The sequence below is a fragment of the Parasteatoda tepidariorum genome, chromosome 9 (genome assembly GCF_982258835.1).
Source record: "Parasteatoda tepidariorum strain Cologne lab strain chromosome 9, Ptep-v5.0, whole genome shotgun sequence".
NCBI classification, from domain to species: domain Eukaryota; kingdom Metazoa; phylum Arthropoda; class Arachnida; order Araneae; family Theridiidae; genus Parasteatoda; species Parasteatoda tepidariorum.
This window is the reverse complement of record NC_141763.1, coordinates 22,453,492-22,466,549: the sequence shown is the minus strand read 5'-3', so window position 1 is coordinate 22,466,549 and position 13,058 is coordinate 22,453,492. Positions and strand designations below refer to the sequence as shown.

Sequence of the window (13,058 nt, the reverse complement as noted above, 5' to 3'; positions counted from 1 at the left end):
TTCTTTGAACTCAATTTATCTCTCTCAATGTTAAATATCACATTTTCCAATATAATAAAAAAACCAAGAGGGTTTCATCTTGTTTTTTGTCAGTAAGAAAAATTATTTGCTAAATTTTTTTTTACTTTCTATGTCATTAGGAGGCTCCACACTATAACTCAGCAGTTTCATTCCATATGTCATTTTGTTAATGAAAATTCGATTAAAAAATCCTTTTAAGAAAAATATATAATTATTACAACCACATTTTGTTAGTATGTGTTAATTGTAAAGACATGAAAGTATACCTGGATTTGAAAAATGTCAACTGCGCTTAAAAAAACATATTTAAACTTTTTTTTTTATAAATCTTTAAATTTTTTGTTCCATTTTGTTTTATTTATTCAATTGTGTTTTATTTATTCTATCTATGTATCTATTTTGTTATATCATCGATGATTTGTTATACTGGGAATCAATTGGAATTTCCTATTGATTCAATTGTAAGCTACACGTGAAGAATAAATGCCCTACCGACAATTTGTTATTCCGGAAATCATTTCGAATTTCCTTTTCGAATCAATGCAATTGTAATCTATTTATAAAGAATAAATGCATCACCGATGATTTGTTCACTTATTTTGAATTTTCTATTAATGTAACTGAAGTATTAGTAAAAAATGCAGTGAATCTAAACCATACTACAAGGGGCTGAGTTCCATAATAGAAACGGACTTTATATTGGGTGTGGTAAGTTAAAATCCGAAGTGAAACTTTTAGAAATACGAACTGAAACTTAAATGTTAGCGCATGCGCGCATCCATTGGATAACCTCCCCCAAATACTTCTAGATTAATTGGCTTTTACTTACGAGATCTGGATGTAAGATGTTATGTTTGTCTGCTTGTTAGTTGTATACTATTGTTGATGTTGTTTTGTTAAATAAAATATGTTATTAAATAGTGCTGGTATTATCCTGGACCTTCTAAACAGTGACATTTAATGGCATCCCTCCTGGGACGATACATTTCGAATTAATGTAAAAACGAAAACGAAAGCACTACGTAAGCCAGCAAAACAACTACGCATTAAGTTAAGTTAAGATGGAGGCTTCTAAACAGACACGTACTGCATTACGAACATCTTTTACGAAAACTGCAAATCGGTTGGAAGCTCTCATAGCAGACACAGTTCTAGATTTCTTAGAAATAGAAATTTATTTGGAACGAATTAAGGAGAAAAATCATCTATTACGCCAATCACAAGACGAACATTTGAAACTTATGCAGAGTCTGAAATGCAGCCCAGAGGATTATACTACGGAATTCGAATCTTCTGAGGATTATTACGAAAGGTTTTCAGCTCTAAAAGTTAAAACAAATAAGGTATTAGCGGCTAAGGACAAAATAGCAAACAATGCCGTTTATAACGTTTCCGAAGGAAGTGCCACTACGAACAGCTATAAGTTACCCGAATTGGAATTAATTAAGTTTGACGGGGATCCAAGGAATTGGCAGTCTTTCTGGAATCAGTTCGAAAAAATTCACAAAGACGAGAGAATGGATGATAGAGACAAGTTCTCCTATTTACTGCAAGCCACTACGCCTTCTTCAAAACCGAGAAGAATATTAGAAACGTTCCCCCTTACAGCCGAACACTACAAACAAGCCGTGGAATATTTAAAAGAAAGGTTTGGCAACGAAAGTGTGTTGATCCAGATTTATATCAAGGACTTACTGAAGTTGGTAACTGCTGATAAAACAAAAACTGACTTATCTGTCCTATACGATGAACTACAAGGAAAATTACGAGCCCTACAAGTCCTTGGACTAACGCAAGATAAGTATTCAGATTTTTTGTATCCATTAGTTGAATCAGCAATACCACCGGATTTATTAATAGTGTACGAGCGGCAAAGAAATCAGTTTGAAAAAAAGGGTAAGTCTGATTTAGACTTAATAATAGATTTCTTAAGAATTGAAGTAGAAACTGAATCAAAACTAAAACTGGCAAGAGAATTTTCATGTGATAAATACGTGCCTAAGAGAAATAATTTTGATAAGCATAAAAATAAGTATTCAGTTCCTACTTCGCATGAATTGTTTACTGCAAATAGTAAATTTAAGAATAATGAACATAAGTCTAAAAGAGTAGATTATTATGTATGTATTTTTTGTGATAAGTCGCATGCATCAGAGAGTTGTAAAGAAACAGCTTCTATGTCATTAGAAAATAAGAAAGATATCATTAAGAAATCTAATGCTTGTTTTGTTTGTTTAAAAAAAGGACATAGAGCTAGCAATTGTAGGTCGAAACATGTTAAATGTTCAATTTGTAATAATAGACATTTTGAAATATTATGTCCAGATAATCCAAATAATAAGATAGAACATGTTTCCACGGAAGAAAACCACGAAAATAAAACAAACACCTTAAGTAATCAATTACAACTCTCGGATGTATTGCTCCAAACTTTGGTCGTAAAAATATATAATGGTAAGAATTATAAGTTAATAAGAGCAATTGTAGACCAAGGTTCACATCGTAGTTATTTATGTAACGATGTTGCTAATTATATGAACTTAAAACCAATAAGTGAAGTTAAGCTAAAACAATCATTGTTTAGTGGTATAGAAACTTCAGAAAGTATTCATAATGTGTATTGTATAGAATTAAGTAGCGTTGATCATAAATGTAAATATAAATTTCAAGTGTTAAGTCAAAATAAGATTTGTTCTGATATTAAACAAATTCCATATGGGCCATGGATTAGAGAGTTAAATAATTTGAATATTCGCTTAAGTGACTTAGAACGGAAAAGATACTCTGTTGAGAAAGAAATAAAATTATTAATCGGAGCAGATATTGCGAGTAAAATACTGACAGGAAAAATAATAAATTTAAGTTCAGGCCTGTTGTGTATAGAAACGAAGCTCGGAAATTGCTTATTAAGCAGTTATTTATGCGATACGCCTACAACTACGAATGAAGCTTCTCTTTTTATTTCTTCTCTGCTTATCAATGAAAGAGAAATCGCAGATTTATGGCGCCTTGATTTATTGGGTATCTCCGATCCTACGATGAGTCAGAATAAATGCGAATTAGAAAAAGAAACTCTTAAACATTTTGAAGAGACAATTAAAGTCAATTCTATGGGAAGATATGAAATCGCGTTACCTTGGATTACGGATAGTTCACTTTTAACCAGTAATAAAAATATTGCACTTAAGAATGCGAAAAATTCCAAAAAGAAATTAATGGATTCAGGAAATTTTAATGCTTATTGTGAGGTCTTCGAAAATTGGTTATCTCTGGGAATTATTGAAATTGTGACGGATAATAAATTGGAAAATGTTCATTTTTTGCCTCATAGGCCAGTGGTTAAAGAAAATTCAAGTACTAAAATAAGACCTGTATTTAATGCTAGTGCTCGAATTGCAGGTAAACCGTCATTAAATGATTGTTTGGCCACGGGACCAAATTTAATCGAAATAATTCCATCGATTCTCAATAAATTTCGTAAGAATAAAATCGGTGTGACCTCAGATATTGAGAAAGCCTTTTGTATGATATCTATTCACCCGAAAGACACCGATTTTTTAAGGTTTTTTTGGTATGATAAAAACAATTCGGATAAATTGATAGAGTATAAACACAAAAGACTAGTGTTTGGTTTAACCACTTCACCCTTTTGTTTAGCCTTTACGTTACGATATCATTTAAATAGAGTTTCAGATCATTTAAGTCATACTGCTGAAATTCTTAAGAATTCCTTTTACGTTGATAATTGTGTAACTAGTTTAAGTTCAGAAACCGAAACTCGAAATTTTATTTTGGAATCGCAAGCGATAATGACACAGGGTCTTTTTAATTTACGAGATTGGCAGACCAATGCATCAGATTTGATTAATAATAATTCTGATAAGAAAGATGTGTCCGTGTTAGGTCTCAATTGGAATACGGAAAGTGATACGTTATCTTGTAAAATTGAACCTGTTGATTATTCTGAACAATTAATTACGAAAAGATTTGTATTAGCAATGGCTCATAGGGTATTTGATATTATTGGATATACAGCTCCTGTTATGTTGTTACCTAAGATAATTTTGCAGGAGACTTGGAATTTAAAATTAAGTTGGAATAATGAAATTCCAGATAAGTTGGCAAAGAGATTTAAACTATGGCTCTCACAGTTACATTTATTAGAGGACATTAAGATTCCTAGATGGCTAGAATATGAACCATCTAATGTTGTATTTAGCTTACACTTATTTTGTGACGCCAGTAAATTAGCATACGGATTTTGTATATTTTTAAGAATTGTTGTTAATGATATTGTTAAAATTCATTTGGTCAATGCTAAAAGCAGAGTAGCTCCTTTAAAGCCACTTACTATTCCTAGGCTGGAACTACTAGCCTGTTGTATAGGAGCTAGATCACTGTCATCCATACTTAAAGATCTTGCTCTCCATGAAGTTCAAATTTATTGTTGGACTGATTCGACCACAGCTCTGAGTTGGATTAAGCGTAATTTAAATTGGGGATTATTTGTGTATAATCGCGTTAAAGAAATTCGCTCAGAAACTTCTCTCACCATGTGGCGCCACTTGCCAGGTAGTTCGAACCCTGCCGATCTTGCATCACGTGGCTGCACTGCTGAACAGTTAATCAAACGTCGTTGGTGGGAGGGACCGATTTGGCTCTACGATAAAGAAGAAAATTGGCCTAAATCGGAAGAAAACCCAAATGAAGAATTGGTTAATTCAGAGCTACGTAAAACGGTAATAATTGCTTTAAATACGGATGATAGTGATCAATACTGGTATTGTAAATATTTTTCATCATATAAGAAAACTTTAAGGATGATAGCATGGATATATAGATTCTTTTATAACTGTAAACATAAAGATAAAAATTTGTCTAAGGTTTTAAGTGTAGATGAACTTTGTAAAGCTGAAATTTCTCTGATGTTATTAATTCAAAAGGATGGTTTTAAAGATGTAAATGATAATAAACTTAAGCAATTAAGACCATTTGTTGACCAAAATGGTGTTATAAGAGCTAAAACCAACCTTGATTATCGTGATGATACATCAGATTTCATCCATCCTATTATTTTACCTCATAATCATCCTGTAGTAAAATTGTTAATTTTAAGTTATCATGTGGATTATTTACATGCTGGTATTTCTCTTTTGATGTCTCACTTAAGAGAAAAATATTGGATTTTGAAAAGTCGTAAGACTATTCGTAATTGTATTAAGCATTGTGTGAAATGTCAAAGATTTAAAGTTAAAAGATGTGAAGTTATGCCAGGAATTTTACCTAGTGATCGAGTAAATGATGCCGCAGTATTTGAGATAATAGGGGTTGACCTAGCAGGTCCACTGTACCTTAAAGATAAAAGAAAAGCATACATAGTTCTTTATACGTGTGCAGTGTATCGTGCAGTACACTTAGAATTAGTAACCCTTTTGACGACCGAAGCATATTTTCAGTCCTTAAGACGATTTATTGCGCGACGAGGCAGACCCTCAGTTATATATTCCGATAATGGAACAAATTTCGTCGGCGCAGAAAAAGCTCTTCGTTTAATAGATTGGGATAAATTGAGCTCCAAAGTTGCAGAACAAAAAATACGCTTTAAGTTCAATCCTCCTTCAGCAAGTTGGTGGGGGGGTTGGTGGGAGCGCTTAATCCAGATGGTGAAACAAATCTTACGTAAAATATTAGGACGCGCTACGCTCAACTATGAGGAGTTACTCACTCTCCTTTGTGATTGTGAAAGAATAATAAATACGAGGCCCCTCACTTACGTATCCGAAGACGTGGCCGATATTTCACCATTAACTCCTGAAATGTTCTTGCACGAGATACCTTCCTCAAGTGTAGTAGATATTGATCAGGTAGATAAGAAAAAATTAAGTAAACGAGCTAAATATCTCCAAAAAATAAGAGAATTACTTAGAGCTAGATTTAGGACTGAATATTTAGGGCAATTACGCCAACAATCGTTAAGAGATTATAAGGATAAACCGTTAAAAGTCGGGGAAATAGTTTTAGTCGAAGATATTAATAAGAAGCGGACATTTTGGAATTTAGCTAAGGTATTAAAAGTAATTCCTGGCAGAGATGGTCACACAAGAGTAGCCCTTGTAAAAACAGAAAATTCAGAAATTTTAAGACCAGTTCAAAGACTGTTTAGATTAGAGCTGGAAAATGAGTATGTTGATGTAACAGGAAAATCATTGAAAATAAGTAGCAGTGGAAGAATTGTTAAACCTACTGTACCGTAATATTTTGCAAACTGTATGATTCATTAAGCTTTGTTTATGTTAAATATTTTGTATGATTTTTCATCATTGATGTTTTTCTTCCATTTATATCGAAATTTTATATGTCTAAAAAGTAGAAGTTTGTTGAGTATAATTACAGGTATTCTACTCAAGGTGGGAGGAAATGTGGTAAGTTAAAATCCGAAGTGAAACTTTTAGAAATACGAACTGAAACTTAAATGTTAGCGCATGCGCGCATCCATTGGATAACCTCCCCCAAATACTTCTAGATTAATTGGCTTTTACTTACGAGATCTGGATGTAAGATGTTATGTTTGTCTGCTTGTTAGTTGTATACTATTGTTGATGTTGTTTTGTTAAATAAAATATGTTATTAAATAGTGCTGGTATTATCCTGGACCTTCTAAACAGTGACATTGGGAAAGCGTTGTTAGGTAGAATTGAAATCATTAAAAAAGACAAAAGAGTATTAATTGTTTAATGAATAGACCATAATACGGTATAGATTTCACAGTGAAAAGGAAAATTTTTGACCCTTCGAGATCGTTCTAAAGTCTGTACAAAAGGGCTGCTGGCAATTATTGAAGGGGGTTCCAGAAAGTCTTGCCAAATGTAATGGAGGGGGTTAGAGAAACTGTGTTAAAAGGGTTAAAGCTATTGAAATTAGGTAACAGCTTAAAATTAACTGCTTAAATATTTAATATAATTTTATTTTTATATTTCCGTTTAATATTACATTAAAACGAGGAAAATTCTGTTATCTTCTTCTGATTTCGCTTTCTCTTATCAGAACCATTTTTTAAGTTAAAAATGTGATTAAATTATATTCTTTGAAATTAAAAAATAAAATTTAAATTATAACATAGTGGTACAATTGTAAAAAGCTTAAAGAATTTTTGTAAGTAGTGAATTTGTATAATTTAGTGGAGAGTTATTAATTTTTTTTTTATTTCATACAAATGAAAGCACTGACTGATATAAACGCATTAATTCATATTTTCTAATTTAGTTTTCCTCTATTAGCGAAAAAATTAGGAATTAATGCGGTTGTAAGATGTAAAGTTTAATAATTCGAAACAGGAAAATTGTTACTTCAGTTATGGTCGAAAAGTCACTTTTCTACTGCAAACTGAGATTTTGATTCACGGGTTATGAAATTCCGATGTAAAAAATCCACGATCGGTAGATATTACGAAAAAGTTAATTTTTAAAATGGTCGCGTGTAAGATCTACGCCTCATAACTCCGCCCACTTTCTAGCTAATTTTGCTTTTATATTCTCTTTGCAGAAGGTACCTGCAATAAAGACTATTGTATTACGTTTACCGGTAAATTCTGTCCCTGAAAGTATAGGCCTCCTTTGTACTGTAATGCAAAAGATTCTTTTATAAAAGTCAATGGTAGGATATTTACCCCTTAACTCAATGGTAATATTCTAGCTTAACGAGACACAGCATATATGACGCCAAAGAACATGTGCATACTTATTCAAATTTGTAATGAGAATATCCAACGGGACAGTAGTTGGTCCGAAAAAAGCTTTTCCCATCTTTCATTTAATATCCATTTGTATCTATTCCTTTCTATTTTTCTATTTGAAACTTTTTATTGCATGCACATTTAAACAGTAAACACTCAAAATAGTAAAAAAAAAATCCTTCAGGGAATTTCATGGTTGGGTTATGCATTAGAAATTTATGAATGTGAGGTACATATTATTATATTGTGTTATCAAAAAAACGCAACATTACTATAGGATGTGAGGCAGCAGGAATACATCAAAGCCTTCGCTTATTCGCCATTGTGTGGTATTATTTAAATTACTTTTTTAATAGCTGTTCACCGCTGCGTTATTTTTCTTGTTATTCAATCTTACCCTTATATTGCGCGGCTGTTTTTAAAAGATGTTATTAATTTCTTCACCTCTAAACGTTGCTATTCCATCGCCACAGTTCAAAATTCTTTTGGAGAAATTTTAAACACTACTGCAAACGAAAAAGACTTCTTCATTGGACTACATCTAGAACAGGTAATTCCATTTGAGGAAAAATAACCTATCAATTAAGTAACATGTGAAAATTTTCGTACCATTGACGATTGATTACTATTTCCCAAGTTTCTCGATAAAGGAGGTCGCCAAACAGATTCCTCGACCACGATTTCTCGTCGCCACGACGTCAAAAGACGTGAATACTGTTTTGACCGCTTTGATTCTGGAATCGCTGACTCATTTAACGGTTACCCAGTTAAAATCGAATTTGTGTTTCTTAAATCTCTCGCTCAGTGAAAACAAAATTCACTTATTATCGTATATATTCATATTATATATTCATTAAATATTCATTGACATATTCATTAACTATAAATATATTTATATATTATAGAAAAAATTAATTTGCAGAGTGTTTATTATGGTTAAGCATTAAAAACAATTGGAAATAAATACAGAAAATAAGATCGTAAACTTACCTTAAAAAAACGTTTTTATTGAAAAAAAATCCGATATTTTTGTTTGTTCATTCATTTTTCTGACTGTTAAGTCAACCGACAAAGTTTGCATTGAGTTCAATGCTCGAAAATGATTTTTATTTGTGAGTAGAAGACTTGAGAAAAATGTCCTTTGAGATTTTACCGATTGAAGTGCTTCATGGGGTCTTTGATTCACATGGGTTATCATCACCATCTTCTTCCTCATCATTATTTTCCATTTCATCTGTAATTTCAGAGAGAATCTCTTCATCACTAACTCCTGCGAAAATTGTGAGTTCGTCATCCGCAGTTAAATGGCCCTCCACGTTAACATCATATGTTTTGCCCATTTTTTCCTCAAGTTGGGATAAAGATTTTTGAAGATTCCAAGCACATTCTTGATTATCTGAAATATCACTGTCTATGGAATTTTCATCACAATCAGAAACAATTTTATCTTCCAAGACACATAAACCGGCCTTTTTCCAACAATTTTGAATGGTTTTCTCTGTGACTTCCCACCAACTACCAGCAATAATGTCACATGCGTCCTTAACATTCACAGTTTTAAACGGGTCTTCTACTTTATTTTCGATGTTGACAAGTATCAATTCAACCAAACGCTTCCTGTAGCATCCTTTGAAACACTTAATTATGCCCATATCGAGTGGCTGCAAAATCGAAGTGCAGTTGGTCGGGAAATAAACAATTTCGACATTGTGTAGTTTTGGAATTGAAGTGTGAGCGGTGCAGTTATCAATTAATAAAGCAATTTTTTTCTTCATATTTTTCATTTCTTTATCTAACTTCAACAACCATTCAGAAAAAAACTTAAAAGTCATCCAAGCTTTTTTATTGGCTTTATATTCTACTGGAAGATTTTTCACATTTTTGAAGCACCTCGGCTTCAATGATTTGCCAATAACAAGAGGTTGAATTTTGTGTGTCCCTGTGCTATTGGCACACAGAAGAACAGTCAATCTTTGCTCTGATTTTTTACCGCCGATTTGCCTGACTTTTGAAGAATATCTGTCATCTTCACATGCTTCCATTCATTTGCTTCGTTAATCGGAGCAGAATTTTTCTCTCCGTGAACTTCTTGGAAAGTTATTCCATGACGATCTCGAAAACGCATTAGCCAACCATTACTAGCTTTAAAAGTTTCGTTCCCTAACATTTCTGCAAATTTGCGTGCTTGTGTGCATAACAAGGGCCCATTTATGGGGATATTTGTTGCTCTCACCTCTTGAAACCATTTTAAGACGGCAGCATCAATGTTTAGTAGCGACTTTGAGTCGTTTTCGCTTTGGATTAATTAAATTTGAACTTACAGTATCTCCGATCTGTTTTCTTTTCTTTAGAAACGTTGCAACTGTAGATTGAGATAATCCGTATTTTCTAGCTGCATCAATCTGCTTCATTCCATCATCAATATCTTTAATAACGTTAAGTTTATCCTGAAATGAAAGTTGCTTTCTCCGTTCCATCTTGTGCTAAATTTCACAAGTAAAAAACATCCAATACACTGAAGACTCACCAAGCTGAAAATGTTAGCAGCATTAAATGCGAAAAGTTCTGATCGTAGAATTTGGTCAAGCTCATGTCAACACCAGGTGTAGTTTAACACGTTCACGCCGAGTTGACCCACCGGTGGGTCACGCTAGATTGTCTCATCTTGGCAGCGCACCGGAGCAAAAACTGGTAACAATATATTTCATTTTTTAGTTTTTTTCTGGGAATAATAAAAATCCATAACTACCAATTGCTTTTTAATGGATGCAATTTTTATATTGAATTGCTTCTTCGCCATGCTAAATTTCCTTACAGTGAATTGTTATTGTTGAGAATAGATTAACTCCTCCCGAATATTATCTAATATTGAAATAATTCTTCTACTACTATTTTCACTTTCCCCTACCAGTATTTTCACTTTTCCGGGCGTGAACGTGTTAAATTGGGGATTGAGTGACAGTGATGAAGGATGACCATTGGTCAATGTACATTTTTTTCTCCTCCCCAATTTTAATAAACGTGCTCCACCCACCTTCTACAGAAACAGTACTCTCTCGGGATCTCAGGAGTTACTGTGATGTGTATGGTCATTTGTGACCCATGAATCAGCTTTTAACATGAAGGAAATGAAATCAGAGGGGTATGTTACAACTGTGACTTCTTAAGAACTGAGGGAGGCATTTCTGAAACTTGAAGCTCTTAGGGGGGTCTAAGTATCTCAACAGTGGGGGATTGAAATCTGAATAACAAAAGCCATTCTCTGAGGTAAAAAGAAATAACGGTGGGGTGAAAGATCATAACCAGCAGTGACCCTTCTATCATCAGAAAAGATGAAAAAAATGGCAAAAGATGACAAAAAGGCTTTTTACATTATTTGAAAACCAATAATAAATTTAGAAAATAATGCTGAAATTTGAAGAAAAAAAATCGTTTTATAGAGGTTTACTGCTTTAGAGAATATCGTTATATTGAGAGGAGGATAACATTAATTCATATGCAAATTTGACGGGACCACGAAACATTATCGTAATAGAAGGAGTTATTGTTGTATCGGATACCGTAGTAACGAGAGTTCACTGAATGTATATATATATATATATATATATATATATATATATATATATATATATATATATATATATATATATCCAATCTAGAAGATAAGGGAACTCCTGGATCAAGTATTGGGAGAAATTTTTTTTATTTGCGTTGCATGCAAAGGAAAACCACGAGAAACTCCCACTATGCACCTGAGGGCAAGGGGCCTCTAACCCATCAACCGAACCGTCTATCACAGGGGATATTTTATGTCAGTACTGTGGTCGGTGCAAGCCGGGAGCAGAACTTGTATCCACCAGCAACCTCGGTAATAGGCGACCGCTTTACCCCCTGATCCACCATGACTCAATATTGAACCGAATATTGATCCCGAGAAGAACTAGGTTACTTTAAACGTTTTTTGTTGTCCCATCTGAACTGATATTTAACGTTATCTCACAGGCTTATAAGAAATTACTAAAAAAAATTGTTAGCTTGTTTATGGTGGACTCAAAATTCTTTGAGTGGGAATTTAAGTAAATTTTACAAAATTTTTTGTCAATGTGCTAAGCTCAAAAATATATAATGATGACTTTTAAATAAGAAAATAATACGAACTTTAAAAGAGTGATTAAAATGTGCTATTTCGCTATAATGAATAATACGATTGCTCTTAAAAACATGCTCATAGAAGTCTGACACAGGAATTTTAACATTTAAATACATTTTTCATCAAAATCGATGGGTAAAAAATAAATAAACTTCCTAAAAATTCCAAAAATGGCAAAATTTGAAATGATGGACCTTTAAAAAATTTTTTTTATTCGTTATATCAGAGAAATTTTTTATTCGTTATATCAGCGAAATTTTTTCGTTATATGATGAATATTTTGAATAGTATTTATAACTCTGATTAAAAATTTCGTTATAGGTAGAAATTTCCATTATTTCGAGATTTAGCATACCTAATTAATTATTATTTTTATTAAAAGAAAGTGAGTTCTGTTGCAATTACAATATCTTACATAAAATACTACATACTACTGCAATATGCTAAAAAAAAATTTTGACGATTCACTATATATAGGGGCTCTGCTGTATTTAATTTATTATTGTCTCCTTCTAAGGAACAGGAAGTGGGCGGTGTAGGTGTTAAATACGGTGAGATGATCTCGGGATTTAATCATTACGAAATGCCTTTAACCAAATATATTTAATAACAAACACGTATGATGGTAATGATTCAGTGGCATGGAGGAAACTGATTACAATTAATGATATTATTTCACATTACTGCACAGAGCGCCATCTGTTTAGTTTCGGAAATTATTATTATTTACATTAAGATATTATTAACAGTAGGCGTAACTCTCCAAACATTCCCATTCTACACATAACCTTTTTAGAAAGAAACTGAAACGTGGATATTTATCAGGTATTAAATTCGATATCCCCATAAAGAAAATTACCTTAGCCTTTAAAACGTGACTCTCACACTATTTTAAGGCTTATAATGATTTCACTAACTGGTTTAAGCATTCGTGTTATGACTTATGAGGGTTCATTTTTTAAATTTGAATACCCCTAACTGTACTATTAAGAAATAAATTAAATACCATTTTTTTATTGAAACTATTTTTTTAGTATTAAAATTTAAATTCATTTGTGTTGAATATTTCAATGACGTACAGAGAAAGATTTTGAATAATCGCTGAAGGCTGAATTTATTTTTAGTCTTTGGCGAATGATAAGAAACAAAAAATAG

The 13,058-nt window shown here is 32.5% G+C and overlaps 1 protein-coding gene across 1 annotated transcript; it reads left to right on the top strand.

Moving 5' to 3' along the window:
- The first annotated feature begins 1,082 nt into the window (after nucleotides 1-1,082).
- Nucleotides 1,083-6,275, top strand: LOC147803383 (uncharacterized). Its single transcript, XM_087151278.1, has one exon. It carries the CDS (start codon nucleotides 1,083-1,085, stop codon nucleotides 6,273-6,275), a length of 5,193 nt encoding a protein of 1,730 aa, XP_087007404.1.
- The last annotated feature ends 6,783 nt before the right edge of the window (nucleotides 6,276-13,058 follow it).